General features: G+C 37.5%; 2 protein-coding genes across 2 annotated transcripts in view; one reads left to right on the top strand and one right to left on the bottom strand.

Moving 5' to 3' along the window:
* Positions 1-4637: 4637 nt before the first annotated feature.
* LOC108665672 (glutamate receptor ionotropic, kainate 2) overlaps positions 4638-22980 on the top strand; it is a gene marked incomplete at its 5' end in the record, with an annotated part of 43877 nt that continues 25534 nt past the window's right edge. Inside the window, 2 exons of the mRNA XM_018152447.2 lie at positions 4638-4683; positions 18171-18332. Of these exons, the coding sequence (XP_018007936.2) occupies positions 4638-4683; positions 18171-18332 (208 nt within the window). The remainder of the gene's footprint in view (positions 4684-18170; positions 18333-22980) is intronic.
* LOC108665673 lies at positions 6320-8417 on the bottom strand. The gene is made up of 3 exons (XM_018152448.2): positions 8100-8417; positions 6923-7090; positions 6320-6519 (listed from the first exon to the last, which is right to left on the bottom strand). The coding sequence occupies exons 1-3, from the start codon at positions 8241-8243 to the stop codon at positions 6478-6480; spliced, it is 354 nt and encodes a 117-aa protein (XP_018007937.1). The 5' UTR covers positions 8244-8417; the 3' UTR covers positions 6320-6477.

The raw sequence follows: 22980 nt of genomic DNA on the forward strand, positions 1-22980 counted from the left end.
AGTAGTGCGGATGCGGATTAGAAAGGAATGAACGTCTTCGGCTCTCCGCTATGACAAACTAGAGCATCTTTTTCGAAAGCATTGAACGAACTAAACTTCTAAATCTGATCTTTGAACGTGAAGTTTTGAACGAGTGTTGTTGTTGCCAGACGTATGTGAACTGGCGCCACGTGCGGTTGTCGATGCCTGCGCTGCCAGTACCAAACTTGCATTGTCATCTCAGCAGAGCAGAACCTACTAACATTGGAGACAGAGATATGTAAAAACTGATTTTTTAAAATGTAAATTTATTTGTAAACTGAGTAAAATTTTGACTGTTTACCATTGGCGTTCATAAAATTGTGATGCAATGCATATGCTTAATTTGCATTCAGAAATTGTATGTTTACCCTACAAAAAAAATTTGTTCTCAATTGCCACTATGCTGGGAATCGCGGAGAGTGCCTTTCCTGTAGGTGCGTCTCTGTGATGCAGACCAAGGTAGGGGTTGAATGGGACAGAAAAATCTTTAGTTCAGATAGTTTTGTCATTAGCCCTTTGGCATTCCAGAGAAACACTGACTGAATAGGCATTAGGATGATGACAGCTGGCTAATCAGTGAGGCAAGAAGAGGCTGGAACATTGCGGATAGTGGACTGTCAGAAGCGGATAAGTTTTCTGAGAGGGAGTGTAAACAGCGAACGAAGAGTGATTTGAAAAAATTTGCCAGGAGATCAACAAATGAGAATTTTGTTATGGGTTCTTCTGGTTGATTGGTAGCAGGGGATGCCATGAAGTTTTGTGAGAGTTGAGGCAGCGGCAAAAGATCTGTAGAGTCAGACCAGAGATCACCACTTAGGATACGTTGGTATTCTTCAGACATGTGCGGTGGGGTAGGAGAGCCTGGGTTTTTTCTTTTACGCAAGGGGGCTTCAAAGGAGGGGCCGGGTTGCCCTGGTGTTAGTACAGTACGGATGATGCATAGGAGGCTGGCTGCAGTGAGTTTGCATGGGGCGTTGGGTTTGGAGCTGTTTTCTGCAAGATTTGGTGGAGGTACGACAGTGGTCCCTGGTATATAGCTGGTCTGCATCGTGTTTCTTGAAGAGGGTCGACTAGGTTGGGTTTTTGTTTGCACGTACAGAGCTGCATATTCCTTTGCGGCCATCTCACGGGAGAGAACTCTAGATGCAACACGGGTGGAGATTGCCATTGAGCAGCATGTGGAGATTACATGAAGCGCAGCATGGGTTTTCGGCATTGCAGTTCTGCACGACATCATCAGGGGAGAAGCAGCAGGCGCAAACTGCTAGTCTTCGACAGGAGATGGAACCGTGGCCGTTTCTTTGGCAACTGTAGCAGCGGGGCAGAGTGGCAGGGTAGGAGTGTACTTTAAGTGAAACATAATTGAAGAATACCTTGTCTGGTACTGCCAAGGACTGAGGAGCACTCTATTGCAATGCGCATTGCTTGAAAATTGCTGTTGTTTGGATCTGCAAGTACATGGCTTGGGTATAGCTTTTTAACCGAGAGGATTTTATTTGCAGGGAGAGTAAGCACGACTAGGAGTTCATCTTCGGTGTAGCTCAGAAGGTACTTGTCCTCTATGTCTGAGAAATCAAATATTACTTCCCCTTGGAACATGGGTGGCTCTCTAGGGATACAAATTTTGTATTTAATTCCCTGGTGTTCATAGTGGTGCTCTGAGTTGTTAAACTGGTTTACTTTATTGGCCAGTAGCTACTTCCCCAGTAATTAGGGTGCCCTTCATATTTCGGCCGAGACTATCGGGTTTGATGAACTGTAATGCTGGCCAGCTTTTCAGCTTTTGGAGATTTGGGCATAGAAATTGAATGGCAAGGCTATTTTATCTTCTCGTAGCAGAAGAAAGGTGGTAGATGAGTGACTGACAGGCAGTGTTTCAAACTGGGTGGTGTTGTTTGAGGCAGATTCTGAAAAAGTTGATGAAAGAACAGGTTTGGCGTGGCATTGAAGTCTGGGCTTCTTGATCTTGGCAGATCTTCCTATCACTGGTGAGTCGGACGGGGAGGCCGGCAGGATGGAATTCTAATTTCGAAGGTTCATATATTATTTCGATCCACCAAGACCACTTTTTCTACCCAACATCGTTATTTGAGGCAAAAACTGAACTTCTTAAAGGCTTAAAATACGTACACTACCTTGCTCAGTTTCTATAAAGTACCTAACCACTTTGAAGTTTTATGCTTGCACCTTTCACTCAACAAAATCAGCCGGCTGAGAATGACAGTAAGTTTCCTTTTTCTCTCAGAATATTCCATCATAACTGTTTATATTCAACATGGATTTCCTTACTTTTTGTTTAATTTTGTGTAAAAATTTATATTTTAACGAAATATAACAAATAAATGTATTTGGAAGACTGTTTTTGATGAAAAAATAGAAATTAGGGGAACGACTTGCAAGTCCCGCCAGGAGAACCGGGACCTGATAGTCCCAGTAGGAGTCGCGTGTCGTTTGTATCACTAGGTAGGAATACTACTGAGAATTCCAATTCTTACTGGTCCCATCGATTTCGTATTCATTTTTTTTACACCACGGCACTTTTATGTTGTAACTTATTTTATTTTCAGACTTGAGCACTTCTTCCTGAAACATGGCCAATCGGTCATTGGAAGCAGATGAAATACTTCATCTGTAGGACGAAATTGATGCTGACATTCACGAAGATACCGACATTGACTGATTGAGCCTGAAGATCGAGACCCCACAGAAACCATTCATATCGTGTACAGATTAGATGCGGAAGTCGAAGATGAACCCATTATATCATTGAATTGGATGAACAAGCCGAGATTACACCTACTGATGCAGCTTCTGAGACTCCTGTGGTAGGTGTACATCCACGAAAATGGAGAAAAAAAAAAGAAAAATCAATTGTCCATGAGTTTGTCGCGCATCCCAAACTAAATCATGAATTTGCATGCGCCCTCGATGTTTTATGCATTTTTTTATGAGGATCTTCTTGATATGATTCACTTCCAGACTAATTTGAAAAGTGTACAAAAGGGGAAGCCTGCTTCTGTGACGAAAAATGAAATAAAAGTATTCATTGGAATCAACATTGTGATGGGCTACAATAGAAGAAATCAGCTCTGACATTATTGGTCCTCATCTCAAGATATGAGTGTACCTATCATTCAAGCAGCAATGTCTCGTGACCGTTTCATTGAAATTCTAGGATGTCTGCATATAAACGACAATGCAAAACTGAATGAAAATAAGCACGACGTGTTATTCAAATTGAAGCCGTATCTTGAAAAACTAAATGAACGGTTTTCCACAGTAAATAATCCTCTAGAATTATTGTCTGTGGATGAGTCCATGATCAAATTCAAGGGAAGGAGCTCTCTACAGCAATGCAATGCAATGAAACCCATAAAACGAGGATACATATTATGGTGTCTCGCTGATGACTCTGGATACATACACAAGTTTTTCATTTATTGTGGAAAGTGGCAGCCAGGTGACGAACTGGTCAATAATAACCTTGGCCTTGGTGGAAACATTGTTACATCTCTTGTCGCATCATTGAAGAACCGTTTCCACAAGCTCTATTTCGATTGGTGGCAAAGATTATAATAAACACATGGGGGGTGTTGATAAGCATGACATGCTAAGGCAAATCTATGGCATCAATAGGAAGAGCTTGAAATGGTGGCATGGCATATTCTTCGGACTTCTAGATATGACAATCGTGAACAGCTTCCTCATTCACAAGGAACATTGTCAATCTGCCATTTCCCTCTTGGACTATCGACAAGAAATAGCATGAGAACGCCTGGCATATACAGAACATTCATGCACCCATCATGCCAAGAGGAAAAAAGGAAAATTCTCGACACCAGACTCCGTACAGTTGAGCATCCCTGGAAATCACTGGCCCCTGTTCACGAACATTCGTGGTCATTATGAAGTTTGTTCCCTGGATAAAGTGGAATCACGTCCATTATCCAAATGTTCTCAATGTGGCGTTCATCTTTGTTGCAACGTCCAAAAACTGTTTTGGCGAGTTTCACAAGTAGCTAGGGAAGCGTGCAAATGCACGTGCGATAAAGGAAATATGATGTATTCAGTTATGATTTTATCTCACCTTGTCACATAAGCCAAAGTTATTATTCTACGTAATAACTTATTATTTCATTCAGATTATTTTTTTCTATGTACTTACTGATAATAAATATCTGATTAGCTCTTACACTGTATCAATTGTATCAGCAGAGCAAAAAAAAATCAGCAACTTTTTATGCTGAAAAGCTATTATTTTATTTGTTTTTTTTTTTTGTGTTAATTTTGTAAGTAAAAAATGTTTACTGCAAAACGTGTTTTATTTTACATTATTATTGTTAATAAGTGCATATTGTGCAGATCTTGGAGCATAATACATGGGATCGCGTGTGATGGCTATATGATTATGTCATGTCCCGGGAGCCCTGACGGGACTCTGGAGTCCCGGATCACTATTTTTTATATTAATTAATTTTTTTATATTTTAGTAGCATAGAAACTATAATAAAGATCCATAGAGTATAATTAACACAAAAAATACACATAAAATAACTTCCATCATATAGCCGGGTGGAAAGGGTTAAGCGATAGCACCACAAGTCTTGTCACCATGAACGAACAACCTTAACCCCGCCAGGCGCCACAACAATATTCTGAAAGGTTTGTTTATGATTATGAACGTTGATGTCTTGTTCTAGCTTGTGTTTCGGAGTTATTTGGAAATTTAACGACCATCGAATATAGGCCCCATTGAAGATTTTTTTTACTTATGAACTGGAAAATTTGACAAGTTAATGAGGTTATTCCGTTTAACAGCAGTCATTTTAAAATTTTATAGAAAATAACATTTGTTTGAGATATATTCTCGAAAATATATTTCATATATTGAAATTTTAGTACGTTCGGATTTGCATGGTCTCAAATTAATGAATAAACCAATATAAACTAAGTTAATATCACTCTCATTCAATATCACTCCGATTTTTACGCTTGACATCCATGCGATAACATTTCTCGCTTCGAATCACCGACATGTGGAACAGCCTCCCTGATAGCATCGTTGACGCTCTGAGCATGAATGTCTTCAAGAACAGACTAGACGAAGCTATGCAGGAGCATAGGTTCAGTCTTGAAATGCCTAGCACCTTATGAGCCTTGCAGTAAGTCCTGCAGCTAGGCTATCACAATCAATTCGTAAGTTATGGAAAGATCGGGTTCATAAATCCGGATCACTTGTGGATTGAAATCGCGAAAACTACAAAAATCGGCCATAGGCCATGGGCCTATTTCTTCAGTGCCGAAATTTTTATTCTATTATTGTACGATTTTTTACGAAAATTTTCGCGTTTCTTGCTCCTATTTATACCAATCATTTATAACTGAAAAGATTTTGTAGGCTAGTGATCTCATCAGAAGCAAATTAGTATCATTTTAATAATAGTACTAATAATAAAAATAGCGGTTTCAGCGTTTATTAGGCCATAGGCCTGTCGATCGCCGATTCTTAGCATCGCAGAACATCCACAGCTTGTTGCGGTCTCTAACTGACAACTCACTGATTCAAATTCTGCAGTGCTTAATTAACCGCCGGGCCTCCTTGCCGATTCTGACCAGAAACTGAGCTGGGCAGAGATTAACGAAACTTCGCTAAGTTCACGTAACTTTTCGTACTTACGTTCAAAAAGTTACGTATGGCGTAAGTCAGTCAAAATTTGGCATAAACAAAACTGTCTTACGCATGACTCATCTGAAAAGGTATTATCGAAACCATACAACTAACTGACCAATCGGAGGCTTTGGATTTGCTGTTCCTATAGCTCCTGTAGACTCAGTGCGCAGAGCGCGTGAATGGAAGGAGGTTGTGTCGTGTCAGCGGCATCAGCGTAGACTGACTAGGGTGCATATGGAGAAATAAGTGTGACGTTATCCAAATAGCAATGCACTTGTTGTGATCATTCATCAAAATTTCTTGCAATCAGGGCAAAAAAATTGACACCTCCGAGCAGGCGTACAGTTATGCACAAATTTTTGTACGTAGCTTCCCGCGCAAATGTTTCGATAATAACACTCAGTAGAGTCACGTCTACTTAGCTGTACTTACGCTAAACGTTAGCGGCTACGTATACTTAGCATGTTTTGATAATCCGGCCCCGGATCGAACCCGCGCCTCTCTGCGCTAATCTTGGTACCTACTCTGAATTGTAACCACTGGGCAATCACTGGCATAAGGTTTTGTGAAGCTTTAATTTCAACATTCTATTTGCTAAATGATATGGGGAAAGTATATAGTACTCAATATCTTTCTATGTTTTACTGATATTTTGAGGAAACGAAAACATTAGTGAATTAATGTAAGCCATAGTAGCATTACACCACTAGGGTCATTAGGTTAACGTTGTCCCAAGAAAGTCCGAAAATTCAAGGGGCGTCCGATCCTTCAGCCTCTGCAGACGATCAAGCAGCAAACGGGGGGATCGGTCTATTGCCACAGTCCACCTGATAATAGAAGTTTAGAATTTAACTAAACATATGTCTGAGAAAATCTATAAGTACACGAAATTAGGAAAGTAGTTATATCATAGCATAAGCGATAATTTCAACGATCAACAAAAATATTATGAGGTAAGGTAATGCTTTCGACCAAAGCTTGGTAATCCAGATTGAAATTGTCATGAAGAATCTTAAAACTATTCGTCGAATGGAAGAACGGTATGAATTGAACTTATCTTTTGCTGGGCTGTCTTAATATTAGCATGTTTTTTTTCTTTTCTATTGAGTCGTGCTGTGTTGCTTCTGTATGTGAAAGAAGTAAGACTATATGTGTTTACCAACAAAGCATTCATTTTAATGGGTAGTTGCGGATCCATTATTTGTTATGGAATACAATTGAAAAACTCACATTGTCTGGCCAGTTACATATATGCAGTTTTTCGTCGTAGTAGAGACCTCCATCACAGTGGATAGCGTAGGCAGTGCCGCCAGAGCACTCGCAGAAGCTCGTGCAGTCGTCAGGGTCAGGAAGATTAACGGCAATTTCAGGGTCGGTTGCTGGGCACTGCGCTGACACCTGAAAAAAAATTTATTATTAAAAAAGTATTATTAAATATTAAAAATATTAAAAAATAATAAATATAAATAAATAAAAATATAAATATTAAATATTATTAAAAATGGATTATTAAATATTGACCAAATTTCTTATGACAGGTTGGACCTTACTAAACTGGGCGTTTTATGGCAGGTTGAACCGTACTAAACTAGGGAAATTATATCTAATATTACTACATTATTGCTGCTTTAGAGCTCGTTGTGTAACTCTTCTGGAGGTATACATCGCTCGGCAGTGAAGCAACTCACGAAAATTTGACTAAAAATTACGAAATATTTCAGCTAAAATACTTGTATTAAAGTTGTCTGGTATATAGGAGCTATTATTAAATAGCAGTTTAAGGGTCGAATAACAGTTAATACTGTTACGGATTCGTTAACAGGTTACAAAACATTTAATGAGTTTACACAACACTTTTTTGAATTGCTGATCAATTATTGACAGGCATTCAGCCCAGATGTGCACAAACGAGGTAGCTTTAGCTGATTTTATCATAAACTTATAAGCGAATACGATACAATATCGGTACATGGTTACGGACCATGTACAGTTGGTTCAAGAAACTGTGGCTGACGTAGAATACAACATTTAGTGCATCGACGATTTGATGAACAAGAACATGTATTAGTGCACAAGAATTATAAAAATGTTATAATGCCGATTCATTGCTTCGAATAAAATACCTAATTATTCAAATTTTCAGCTATCTCGATCTGTAGGAGTGGAAGTTGATAAATTTAATTTTTAGAAATTCGTTATATTGACGCTCGTGGCTTCGAAAAAAGAAGCGGATAGCAGATAATTGGAATAATAGAATGATTCATGCTAATATATTTAAGATATGCATTGTTGATGCTGATAATTATCCGCCAATAATTTTATACGGCATATTTATTTCGCAACAACTATAAATAAAAACAGACAAAAGTTCTGTTGCAAAAAAAAAAAAAATAGATTATGTCCTTACCTCAGCCTTGCATTCATTCTCATTGGTCGTTACAATTACAGGCTGGGTAGTGAAATATTCTGTCGATGTCTCCTCAGGAGTAGGCGCTGCTAGAGAGCAGTTCATGGCGGCGCTCACAAGCAGGAAAATTAATATCACTGACATTATTTCGATTCTTGAAATCAATCGAGCGAAATGAAAAGCAATAAATTAAATACTCAGATATAATGTTTTACGTGTTTGTAGTCGAACGCGCAAAGATCTAAAGTTTGTGTTTGCACCAAATATTTGCTTGATTGGCCTTTTTTGACAGCCACTCGTATGAATATTTGCCTGACTGAACCCTTCTCAATAATAATCTCTTGTTTTTATAAGAAATCTCTGCCTTGATATCGGACAATACTGGTGTGGTTCTCCCAGCATCGTGTGAGTGCACAGGTGACTTCATGTAACTTCATGATATGTTACCGAGAAATTCATGGCCATGAGCTGATCACATGCATGAGACTCTGAGATAATGTAATAATCTTGAAACATTTGAATAGTGTAATAATTAAAACTTACACGAGTTGAGATAAAGCCCATTAAATTAAGCAAATTCTGAGTAACAAAGAAGGAAGCCGGTGAGAATTGGGTCGAGAACCAACCATGTAAATGTAGCAATAATCATTAGACTATAATCATTATATACAAGGATTGACATCTGAGCGTACATAGTGCGATAATTTTTTGAAGTCACTGCACAGCATGCATTCTCAATTTCCAATCCAAGGCTATCAGAAAATAACAAAAATCATTATTGTTTGATAAAATTGTTATGACCGATAACTCAATTTGCGGTCGCAAAGATAACTGATACGTATTTAGATTCAGGGTTGTCTTGTTATCTGAACTGGCATGATTTTTCATCAGCCCACTGTGCACATCACTTATACGATTAAACATTTACTTTACTTAAATGCATGGCAAAGTTTCAGGTCATGTCTTCAACAAACTCGTGAACAAACGTGAATTTGATCAAGTTCACTCAAAGGATTATTTTACTGCATGAATAACTTTATTTACTACATAAATAACCTCATTTTCAACATAAATAACTTTATTTACATCATAAATAACATTATTTAGTACATAAATAAGTGCTATACCATCATAGTAAACTCTCAAATATGGCCATTTACAAGCATTTATTTTTGTAGACATGACAGAGTGTAAGGCATTGAAGGAAGTCAACTGTTACCCGCACTCAGAGAAAAAAAGGAAACTTTGTCCATATAGCAATGCACTTTCTGCCCTTGAGCACATCATGACCCCGTTTTGCCGGGAAAAGATCATATTGAGGCTACGTGCAGAAAGTGTCACAATTTGACAATATGATACATTCACGCTTGGCGTGGTGACTTCCCTCACATTATCATTTAGTTATGACATTTAAATTAAATATTTGATTAAAATTTTTTACATCACTAAACTGTGTACATAGCCGGGCCTAAATGAAGCAATGAAACTTACTCGACGTTATAAAAAAATCGGTTAAAATTTTCTGATACTATATCGTCAGGAAATTTACCGTAAGACTGAGCAAAGTTTCCGTAGAAAATTTGTCACTAAAGAGATTATTGAAAACGTTAATGTTTTAGAAAAAAATGTGTTGATTAATTGAAACCAACATGGACGATATTAACCCTCACTAGCACGTGAGGTTATGCCGCGAACTGAACAGCTTGACGTCTTATTAAAAATTATCCAAAACCTATCAACTAATATTTATTTACATGAGGTAATAAAATTTGCCCGATAGTTTGATTATTGCCATTACAAATGCATTTTTAATGCATTACATTTTAACGTAAATGGTAGATGGGAAAAGCGTGGAAAAGACTCACCTTAGCGGAAATAAATGACTTTTAATATAGTAAAAGACTTACCAAGTTTAAATTGGTTTCTGGAATTAATTTGAAAAATTTAATTCAAATCTATTTTATTATTGTAGAATCTCCCCTCTGTTGGATATGTTCCCTCACTTCCCCTTCCCTGGGCTCAGTTGCCCTCGTGCTCTCGTACGTGTCGGACGTAGCGGTGCCATAGCTCCTGATCTGACGTTACCTGATGAAATTAATAACAAATAGCTCATATTAAATATTATTTGAGTTTCAACATTTTTGACCAGTTGATTTCTATCTTCTATTTACATGAAAAACAAAAAGATTTGAAAATTAGTTTGCTGTTAATATATTATATTTTTAATGAGTAAGCTGAAGAGATTATATACCGGTTTTGCAGCGCTGAATATTTACGACGGTTTAGCGTCAGCTGGTTGTTGTACAATGAATAAATCTGCGAAAAGACTGGTAAACTTCTCTGTTCTATTTATTAAAACTTCAGCTACAAAATAAAAACGTTTTAGTAATTAATTAATTAAGCATTGTAATTGGTAATTAAGCTACATACGCAAAAAAAAAATAATAAATCAGTAACGTAGCAGCAAATTAAACAATTCACGTCGCCAAAAAAAATCAGCAACGTAACTAACAATAAATCTTATTAGTTCAGAAACTAATTACATGTTGCCCTGCGTACACGTTGTGTCCTGCGTTGCTGCCGGGGTGCGCGTTGTGCCCTGCGTTGGTGACGGGGTGCGCGTTGTGTCCTGCGTTGCTGACGGGGTGCGCGTTGTGTCCTGCGTTGCTGACGGGGTGCGCGTTGTGTCCTGCGTTGCTGACGGGGTGCGCGTTGTGTCCTGCGTTGTGACATGGTGCGCGTTGTGTCCTGCGTTGTTGACGGGGGTGCGCGTTGTGTCCTGCGTTGCTGACGGGGTGCGCGGCGTTTGGCAGCTATCGCTATACCAATTATTGCCAAATAAAAACGTTATGCTTGAAATTTGAACGGCAATAGAGAACATATTGCATGTCATGTGCTGTGTTCAAGTCGTAGAATCAAACGTTCACTATTGTATAGATAACAGTAAGTCAGTGCGTTATATTATACAAAAACAATAGGTCGTTGCGATGCATTATAGTCTTATTATTGTTGTATGTGTTGGTATTTAAATAATAACAATATGGCAGTGTTTTGTAGAGAGCGAAAAATAGGGCTTCAGTGTTTTTTGTGTATAATAACAAGCCGTCAGTACCATGACATGTAAAAATAGCTAGTCGTATCATTTATTTGAGTACAGCAGTACAAACAGATGCTTATTTATAAAACAATAAATAGGTCATGGGCCCATTTAAAATAAATTTCTGGAATTTTTTCTCCAAGGAATGAAACTCCGCTTCACTGGAAGAATACGTCTTTGATCTGACGTTAGTCACACATTTTTCCCTGTTCCAAGTTCAATATTTATTGTCTCAAGCACATATAGCGCTGTCCAGACGCCATTCAGTGCCAGATTGTTGATCCGTCAAACCCATTGAGCGCGAGATGGTCTTTAAAGTTTAACCATTTAAATGTTGAATTAATTAATTTGTCGCATTAAGTGCCGAACTGTTTTTGGAGCCATGTCATTAATGGTTAAATGGTTATTGCAAGCTAAACATTAAGTATACGATGGTTGGCGCGACTAAGCCCATTTATAGCTGCTCGTACAGCAGCACACACGCGTGGCAGTCGGCCAACAGCGAACGCCGCTCAGCAAGCGTTGCAAGCTCAGTAAACTATACGGGGAGAAATGCTACGTGTAAAATAGGATAAACTAAGCTGAGTAGCTAAATATTGCGTATGAAACAAGAGGATGAGAATGTAAACTGCTTGATAAAATGCTACATTTAAAATTTTACTTATAAAATAGGAGGCTGTAAGCTGCTTAACGAAAATGCTACTCATAAAATAGGAAATACTATGCTAAATAGCAAAATATTACGTAAAAAATAGGAGGATGTAAGCTGGGTAGCAAATTTCTGCGAACAAAAATGTTCCACGCAACCAGCGGAATGAAATTTTCGAGTACAAGAAAAAGGTGGGCAGCAAAATGTTGAGTGAAAAAACGTGACTTTTGAGAAAGATTATTAGGACATAAAAGAGAATTTTTAGATAATCTGCAAAGGGCTTATTTTATGAAAAAATGAACAGAATTGGCCAAATATACGCGCAAAATCAGAGGACGCAATTGAGCTTGTTTGAAAAAAAAAACATTTAAAGTTGAATAAGGAAACGCAAAATGACTTGAAACTAATTAATCTATGCGAAATAAGAGAACAATTTTCGAGTTATAAAATATTCTTTACAAAACAATAGGATTTCGTGGTTTATAAATATAATCTAATCAGGGTAAAAAGAAGTAAGAAAACCCGCAAAATATTTTGTTCAAAATACACAAAACGCCTGATGGCCTGCAAAATATCCTATGCAAATAAAATAATGTAATATAGCCTAGAAATTATCCTATGCAAATAAAAAGGCATAAGCCGGCCTGGAAAATATTCTATACAAATAAAATAACGCAAGATGGCCCGCAAAATATTCTATGCAAAACCATAATACTGGCGCTGGTCAGCGGAATACCGCGGGAAAAGTTAGGGCTGAGCCAGAGAAGATCTGCCTCGGGCTGCGGTGTGAGAGAACATTTATATAACGGAAAGCCGTGCATATAGAGTGAGCCATCACGCTGCATCAGTGTGATGACTGTATGCTATATGTATATAGTGCGAGCAAGCTGCATCAGCGTGATGAATGCATAGTATAGCTACATGAGCGTATTATAAAAAAGTTTTCATCATGGAAAATATTTAGTTTAAATGGGAGGAGGTATTGAAAAATGGACTTGCATTCCAGGCGTCCTGGCCAATTATTGTGGAGAAAATTGCAATAAGATTGGGATCTTATAGACGTGCTGATATGGTAGAATTAAATTTCTTTACTGTTCAATATTTCGTTCAAGTGACTCAATTTTTATTTTATAAAATTTACTGTACGAATAAATACTACTTTAGTGTTTAGTCTAACTTTTAGTTTCCAATCAATTCAAATAACAAATACGGAAACTTCTCGTCAACTTAAACTATTGATTAGTTTTTTTGAATAAGCTTTTGCAGGAAAATAGCCTCTGGAAACTGGAAATTTTTCATCCAGCACGATTTTTTTTGTGACAAGATTTTATTTTTTAGCTCCTGCCTAGCCGGATTGTCGGCTCCGGGGAGACCAGCCGTCTGGTCACGCCGATATGGCTGCGCTCGCCTGTCAAAAATTCATGGACATTTTTCGTATATTTGGATGCCGTGGATATTTGAGGCCGTGAGATATTCATCTCTGTAATAAATGTGTATAACAACTTGGCAAATCGCCGGTGAATGAAGAATAAGACTTTTATCTTGCCATGAGAAACAGGTAAAAGGTATTTTTTAGGCATTCTTCTGGAGGTAATTCGGTCGTTTTCGTCTTTAAAAGCCTTGCTCGTATTTTGCTGATGTTCATTCAGATTTGGACAAATTCACGTAATAAATAACAGGCTAAAGTTTTTTACCTCAGCTTAAGATAGATACTTTTAGACTTGTCCTATTGTAAAAACTAGCGAACTGACTTTGGTGTCACGCAACTGTGGCCAGTCACAGTTGCGTTTTTTCACTCAGACACACCCTTAATACTCAACTCATGCCTTGTGCAATAATTATGTTAATATGTGCGTTGCCGTGTATTGTTCTATCGATTTGATACCTCAATATATGTTTCTCCTGCATAAACCCTTTGCAAGTTCTGCAGCGCGTATCAATTATTTGAACGAAGCAAGGCTATCTGCTCATAATAAGTTTTCTACATGACCAATAACATCAAGTGGGACTTATATAAAAAAGCTCTTTAATTTGTTAATAAGTTCTATCTATTAAGAAATAATATGAAACGAATCGAACTACTGCGTTTAGATCACATAATTAATATAAAATGTAGCAATTTATCATATTACATCACGATTCTGTTGCAAGTTGATTCTTTAATGTCACACGCATAGAAATAAGGAGTCTTTGTCCGAATAGCGAGCCTCTCTATCTCCTGAAAGGGTCATCCTGAACCCTTTTTGTCTGGCATAAATTACGCATCAATGCTGCATGCAGAAGGTGTGTCACGAATTGGACAATCTGACCCGATCACTTCTCTGAGGGCATCGTCGCTATAATTACATGGGAGCGCATGCCAGCTTTGCTGCAGCCTTTCAATGTGAGCACGAAGAAGGGAAACTAATGCTATATAATATGTGGTGTGGTGCTAATGATGTCGTGTTGTGTTAATGATGGCGTGTGGTGTTAATGATGTCGTGTGGTGCTAATGATGTCGTGTGGTGTTAATGATGTCGTGGTTTGAGTGGTGCAACAGATCCTGCATGCAAGTATCGTCAATACAGATGTGAACACCAGAGTCTACACTCAGAGAAATTAATGGATAAATCATATCATATCATCGTGATGTCGGCGCAGAAAAATAGGCCTGATTTGGCCTTTCGCCTATTCATTTACTTTTCGTGACTTGTTCACAGATCTAAAAACTGGTATTTTCACCAGATCTCTTCCACTGACGGTGGTTTAAAATCGTTACTGGACTTTCACATGTTTCGTAGTGTACTAGTTATTTCAAGTCTGAACATTTACCTATTTTTCCATAGCTTCGTCTAGTCTGTTCTTGAAGGCGTTCATACTTGGAGCGCCAACGATGCTATCAGGGAGGCTGTTCCACATGTCGGACGCACTCCAACAAAAGAAAAAAAAACATCCTTTCGTCCCCGCATTATTCAGCCAAGTGTTCGTATAGGTCCATCCATTGGCCACAGTGAGAATAAGGTTTAATAATAATCTTTATTGACAAGTATGAACACCAAGAACTAATGACTCGAATGGAACTGTTACTGAGACTATTACTGAGATGGTTTCTTGATATAATAATAATAATAATAATAATTATAATAATATTAATAATAAAATAATAATAATAATAATAATAATAATAATAATAATAATAATAATAATAATAATAATAAATTAATAATAGAAATAAAAATAATAATAATGAAGTTGTCCTAATAGTGACACACATGTTGCACGTATAGCACTGATACGCTCTTTACTGAACACATCTACGCTCTCGAACTGAATGACTCACATCGAGCAAGAAGTGCATCGCTATTTGGACATCACACTCATTTTCGTTAATGCTAGAGAAGAGAGATTAGAAATCTTGAAAGGATTACAAAAGTTTCCTTGAAATTCAGTTTGATTTCAGTTTTCTTTGGCAACTCATTGTGTTTATATGCTTGACTTTGCTGATAAAGCGAAACATCCTAATCTCCTAGTTAGGATACATTGAAATAAGCATTTCTCAAATCATGTTTGAAATTTTCACCCGCGAACGATGAAAAGTACAACATATGATGTATCACGTAATTTAAGATGCGCTTTTTCAAATTCATTATTATATCTCATATAAAAATCAATGGAAGTTCTAATTATATAAATTATCTTATAAATATTAATTCTAGAAGTTGCAGACTTACTATAAACGCAGGCTACTACTATACTATTTCTCATTTTAACATCATTGACGTCAAAATTAATGAGATTCTTGGTACATGATAAGTTGCTCAAGATGGCGGCCATGGACACGTTGATACAGGCTACAGGTGTACGTGTCTTATCATCATATATCTACACTTGCAAGCTCTTGTCACGAGCCTTGGAATAGATCAAAGGTATCACACAGAGAAATGAGTGAGACTGTGTCCAAATAACCATGAACTTCTTGTTCCTGTCTGGGTCATCCTGACTCAATTGGCTCCGTCAGCTTTCTACTGGTGCTGTGGATGAGGAGGCGGCACTTTTTGGTCAATACGATACATCAATTTTTCTGAGTTATATGTACACATCACATTATTTTTTAAAGAACATTTATAACGTTCCGGAACAGTAAACGATAAGTTCCGAACGGGAGTAAACGATAGCTTTATGTAAGTTGTTTATTGTTATTATTATTATTTTATTATTATTATTGTTATTATTTTTATTATTATTATTGTTATTATTATTATTATTGTTGCACAAATTATTAATGCCTACATTCTGCTTGCGTCATTTCAAAAATCGATCATAACAAAGCAAAATAAGTCTCAAAACAGATAAAATTAATATAATTTTACTAAATTTTAATGCATAACCGAGAATTTTTGTGATTAATTTGGCAAAAGGTAATTATATATTATTGATGTTATATATATAATATTATTATCGATTTAGGTCTGAAAATTCCCGTGATGAAGCCAGTCTCAGTAAATTAGTTAATTTTTATGATTAACTAATAGCGGTATAAATAACTAATAGCGGAATGAATAAGATTATTTCAGTGATAAAAAAATAAATTACAGATACTGATGAATATTAATACTCAAACTTGATAAAATAACACATAAGTGTTAAATGACGCGACGATATTAAAGATAAGCAAGGGTTAAAAAAAGATAATTTTTGATATATATAAATCGAGTAGAGAAAAACGTAAGTGTTAGTTGGTACACTAGAGTACAGTGTTAGCTGGTACACTAGTGTACAGTGTTAGCTGGTACACTAGTGTACAGTGTTAGCTGGTACACTAGTGTACCTGTCTCTTATACACATCTAGATGTGTATAAGAGACAGCATAAGTTGCATAGACATAAGTTGCATAGACATAAGTTGCATAGACACATACGTTGCATTAACATAAATTGCATAGACATAAATTGCATTAACATAAATTGCATGGTCATAAATTGCATGGACATAAAGTTGCATAGACATAAGTTGCATAGACATAAGTTGCATAGACATAAGTTGCATAGACATACGTTGCATTGACATAAATTGCATAGACATAAATTGCATGAACATAAATTGCATGGTCATAAATTGCATGGACATAAATTGCATGGACACAAATTACGCAGACATACATTGCATAGACATAAATCCATTAATGTTTGCTTCATTTAAGTGCACAGCATTATCCGTGATCCGGGAGCTGCCGAAGAATAAGTTCACAAACTATTGCACACACTGAATCATTTGATTATTATGAGGCTAGAAAATAAAATCCTCCATAATTCTTTATTCAGATAAATCTATTTCTGAAAACAACTAAGTTTCTGGTCGGCATGGAATCTTCAACAATAATTGTACAGCATAAGTAAACTCACTGCGGTCATGGTGTTCGAGAACTGGTTAGCATTAGCTCTTGAAAAAAATTAACTTATTATTTTACTCATAATCGAAAATCTTGCTAGCAACTAAATACACAAAAAACGTCTGAAAGCAAGCTATATGTCGAGACAAACGACTACCGCCATTACTATCTTAAGCGAGATCTACTTTAAAGTCTTCAGAATAAATGTCACCTCCTTAAACTTCCAGGAACTTTACATGACGCGTCCCCACAAGTCTGCAGAACTCGTGCACGTTTTCGTAGCTCCAGTCCGAGTATTTTTATAACGGCGTTTGGAAGCTTAAATTACTCAGTAATTCAGGTGGATTTGCAACTCCTGAATTTGACGTCATTCGACTGAGCAAGGAATCGGCTCGTCACTGGTTTTTAATTTTGCATTAACGAAATTTAGCTACATCAATGAAATGATTAAAATTAATGGAAGATAATTACATCGTTAGTGCTGCTTATCGTGTTCCTTTTTATCGGGTGACTAATTAAAAAAATTCTGAATGAAATAATTCCATCAATCATCATATATAAGACTCCAATTTCTATATCATTAATAAATAAATTAGAGGGCAAATTTAACTAAGCCTGATATCCGGTATATGCTTGTCAGTTCACACTGCCTATACATTTCACTGCCTATATCACACTGCCTATATCTTTTCTTAGGAAAAATTGAAACTGAACTATTCGCCTGCATTAACAAAAAGTTCATGATCGCCCCATTTAGTTCAATTTTGTAACATTTTTATGTATCCGGTCATGCGTAGTCTAGCGGTTTCATGCGCAATGTTTATATATGTACACATATAGTACAAGAACACTGCGTTTATGTTTTTGAGATATGTACGAATCATATGTATAAATAAAGTTTTTGTATGTGTGTGAATAATATAAATAAATAACACGTTTTGCGTATGTGTTTTGCAGGAGGCCTCTTCGACCGCGGCGACCTGCGCCAGGAGGTGGCGTTCCAGTACGCCGTGGACCGCGTCAACAGCGTCAAGTCCTCCTTCAGGAGGTCACGGTCACGTCTGCAGCCTGTCATAGAGCACATACCTCCGTACGACAGCTTCCATGCCTCCAAGCGAGGTATGTCATAGAGCACATACCTCCGTACGACAGCTTCCATGCCTCAGTACAGTGTTAGCTGGTACACTAGAGTACAGTGTTAGCTGGTACACTAGTGTACAGTGTTAGCTGGTGCACTAGAGTACAGTGTTGGCTGGTGCACTAGAGTACAGTGTTAGCTGGTGCACTACAGTACAACTGCACACTAGAGTACAACTGTCTAATTTATTATAGATAATTTGTGAACTTGTTGATGTGGCGAGCCCGAGTGTAGGATAACCCAAGTCACGGGGTGGAACAAGAAAGTTAGAGGCAAAAAATATTGTATGAATTAGGGATAAAAAAGTTTTAAGACGAGCGGGACGAAAAAAAGTTGTTGTGGTGCTAATGAAGGCAAGAAAGAAAGCAAGAAAGTAGTAAGAAGTGAGGGCAAAAAAGTTGTAGGAAGTGCCAAAATAATTTGTAGGAAGTGCAGGTCCAAAAGTGTTGCTGGATATTGGACAAAAAAGTTGTGTAAGAAGTGTAGGATCGGCGAGCCATGTTGCCGAGCGAGCTAGCGCGTGTGGCGGCCGCGGTGCTGCTGCCGCTGTGGCTGCTGCTCATCACACAGCCACTCGCCACACAAACCCTGCCAGACATCATACGAATTGGTGAGTAAATTGGGTAAATTGTCTGTCAGTTATCGAGGATATTTAGGAATATAGTATTTATAATAGATCAATTATTTTATATTATAGTACTTTTAAATTATTGCAGTTAAAAATATAATTGTGAATTGCTAGGATTATATAGGTTTTTTTGAATGGTCGATTGGATGTGAGTTTGGTCCTTGTAGGCTTGATCTGGGGAACGGAGAGTGAATTCTTGCATACGGTGATGAAAAATATGACTCTAAGTACAGAAAATTGTTAATAATATAAGTTCGTTGAGATTCGATGAAACGGATCTAAAAAATGTAAATAGCTTTAATATTACGATAGTTCTCTGTAGGATGGACATTTGACGGAACCGGACATACAAACGCCACGATAAAAGGAAGATTTTCCAAAGTTTTTGGATTCAAATGTAAATATTACCGGTAAATTTGAATTTTCACATCACCGAAAACCGTGGCTTGCAACTTTCTAATCCTCAACGCGATCATTGATTTGTCCCAACGTTAAGAGCGACTGCAAAATATTTGCTTATAAATACTTAACCAGGCGCACTTTTGAGCATTTTTTCTTGTAATTATGTTTTGCATTGAATTTTCATATTAAAGAGATCCTCTCTAAATGCATTTACTGACAAGCGAGGCCGAGCGCAGATTGAGGGTACTTTAAAAAACTTTTTCGTTTGGCGATTGAAGTAACGTCCTACTGCAGATATATATTACAACAACATACAATTATCGCTGCCTAGGTAATGTAAATTAGATTGAATCGTCTCCCACTAAAAATTAGATCAAATTTTTGAAGCCCGCTGCGAAGCATTCGTTCTGACCGCGACAGCAAACAGACAACCCCTGATTAAAATCAACGCTTCATTAGCGTCGTAATGCCATCGGCCGTTCAAACGACACCGATAAACCCAATATTTTTAGCACGGATGTTGGGATCAAACAGGCCCATTTTAATGTTTGCTCGTACCACAAGTCGGGGCACCGTTCCCTCTCAACATCGAGAGCGTCCCGGACATTTTTTCCTGGGCAAATTGCAACTGAGGAGAACACATGAGTCGGTCAGGCGTAACTCTGACGCAGATTATACGATGCAAATTAAAGGCTTTACAGGGCTTGCAGACGTCGCCATTACGCTGCATTTTAGGCCCAGTTTCGCTGAACTCGACGATATTCTAGACACTGAATTCGGCATCAAAATAGCCAAGGAAATGACGATAAATTTGGCATCAGTGACGATCTGTACAGATGGTAATTATAAACGAATGTGAGACAAGAGTTTTTTATTTACTTTTTTTTTTGTTTTTAAATGAAAGCAATCAATATGGGGTATATGTACATAAAGTATATAAATATATTCGGTTATTAGTATCAGTTGGCAAAATTTGTTCCTTTAAGCAGGTTTCATTGAAGACCAGAGAATTCGTTTTATTGACAATTTTCTTATTACTTTTTTTTCAATTGATCGAACAATATTTTTCGTTTGCACTGGTAAATCGTAAAATCAGAGTACCGATGGACATTTTTATTTTTTTAGTAATGTTTCATATGTATTAATCATTCATTATCAAGTCACAAGACGCATTGAGTAATGGAATTTGGAATGGAACATAAGTATAAAATCATGTATATAAGATACTATTCAAAAATCAAAAATGTTAGAAATAATTACAAAATCACAAAAATATGCAGATCATCAAGAAATAAAACAGTACAAACATGAACCCAAATATATTTGGGTGCATGTTCATGATTTACTCAAGCTAGTAGTTTGCTGCTGCCTCTCCCGTCTTTATTTTAGGTTTACGTAGTAAACCTTCTTCAGTCTACGGAGATACCATACTAACTTTCATTGCTTCAACCTCCATAACTTTGCAAAATAGGTAAAAAAAATATTTTTTTTCAGCCATAAATTTCGTGAGCTGCTTAAATTTATGAAGAATGTGCAATCTATTTGTTAAAAATTCGAAATAAAACATGTGTGTTCCACTGCAATATGTGTGTCCCTTTACAAAGATGGCTATTTTATTGCTTTGACTGAATTAATATACATCAAGTTTTCGTGGAAATATTTAGGCCTTCCCATCCCAGTTGCTGCTAATGAGTCATCGAAGTCTCAGTTTTGTTAAAAGTCAAAGCCATTAAATTTGCAAATCCTTCGAATTTTTTGAAATTCCAAAAGTTCTAAAATACAAGACTGATGCAAACACAAACCTTTTAAGGAGTTCAAATATTGCTATGCCAACATTATACTTTGATGCAGGCAATAAAATTTCAAGATACTGTGTTGTCAACAGTCTACGCGAGTGCAAGCATTCAACTTCTTCGAGATTGCAGTGGTACTAAAAGTTTACAGTTGTGCAAAAAACTTTGTTTAAAGTTTCTGCGATGTTAAAAGTCTTCACTGATCCAAGCATCAACTTTATATTTTATTTAAATCGGCTCGGATGTAAGCGTGAATTTTTATTACGACTGGACTTTTATTAAATTTATCAGCACAAAACCTAATTCCCTGCGCCGTTTTCTGCACACGTGTAAAGGAAGCGCGCAACGCAGCGGCAACAAAGGCCGCGCGAGGCGCAGTCTGTTGTCGGCCTCAGCCAACTCCTGTAATTTGCTGCCCAGCGGCCCATCCATCACCCTGACCAACACCGACCCAGCACTCTGTCTTGCGACCAGATCTGGCCCAGCGCACTCTGTCTTGCGCCCAGAAGGCGGGATGAGCAGGAGACGGGATGAGCAGGAGGCGGGATGAGCAGGAGACGGGATGAGCAGGAGGCGGGATGAGCAGGAGACGGGATGAGCAGGAGGCGGGATGAGCAGGAGGCGGGATGAGCAGGAGGCGGGATGAGCAGGAGACGGGATGAGCAGGAGGCGGGATGAGCAGGAGGCGGGGTGAGGCAGGCAGTTGGGTTCATCTCAGGTCGATGGCGGGCACGATGGATGAGGCAGCAATGACCGGTCTTGCGTTCACCTTTAAAAATGGGATTTTGCATTCACGGATTAACTAAAATATTCTGGCTTCAGAATTATTTATTTGTACTGAGCTTTCAGGACTTCACGAGCCAGACATAAACTGAAAGTAATTTGCAACTTATGACTTCTCAGTATTTGTTCAAAATACAAATGAGCGTAGCAACGTTACCTGTTAATCGATCAGTTAATCGATATATACTTTGATTGGCCATTGATATTACTCAATTGATCTGGTAGATTTATTCATTCAGTTCATAATAAGTTATATTGTGAATAGATATTGTTAGATATTGCATCCGCATTTGGAATGCATTTGAAAGAACATCTATGGTGCCGGTGGCTGAACGCCACATCGTTGGAATAGTTCATGGGGATTTAATATAATATTATTGTATATATATATATATATCTTACATCCTTTACAAACAACAACTTTCATATTCCAACCAATTCATTTCCAACTCATAGACACTGTAATGACGCATTAAAAATGAAATAACATTCTGCCCAGTAATTTGGTCAATGATGCCCCGATAATGATTAATTAGTTTATAGTTATAAATGAATGATCTGTATTAAGCTGAACATATTTTTCAAAGTTTACAGTACATCAGTAAACAATAATATTCGTTACAAAGCGTCGGAATCAAAAGTTTCCTTCTGACTGAATTTACTGTAGCTTATCTCATTATACAGCTATAATAATAATACAGCTACAAAACATCAAAACACACAGCGCTCTCCACGCATCAAAATATTCGCGCTGCATATCACAAAGTTTTCTGAGTTTAATTTGTAGACGAATCACCTGAATACGTTTAATGAGAATAAAAAAGTTAATGTTAGCCATGTTTGCGTTCAAAGAACGCATACGTCGGTCGTCGCGTCACCGGCTGACGCGACGCAGAAAAATTGTGACACTTCCAACAGAAGCGAGTAAACAGCGGCGGTTTTTTTAAGCGCCGACGCAGGCATTTCTGTGCCATCACTTACACTTTATCTTGAACCAAGTTAACTGAAGCCTGCAAATGACAA

The sequence above is a fragment of the Hyalella azteca genome, unplaced genomic scaffold (assembly GCF_000764305.2).
Source record: "Hyalella azteca isolate HAZT.00-mixed unplaced genomic scaffold, Hazt_2.0.2 contig13497, whole genome shotgun sequence".
NCBI lineage: Eukaryota > Metazoa > Arthropoda > Malacostraca > Amphipoda > Hyalellidae > Hyalella > Hyalella azteca.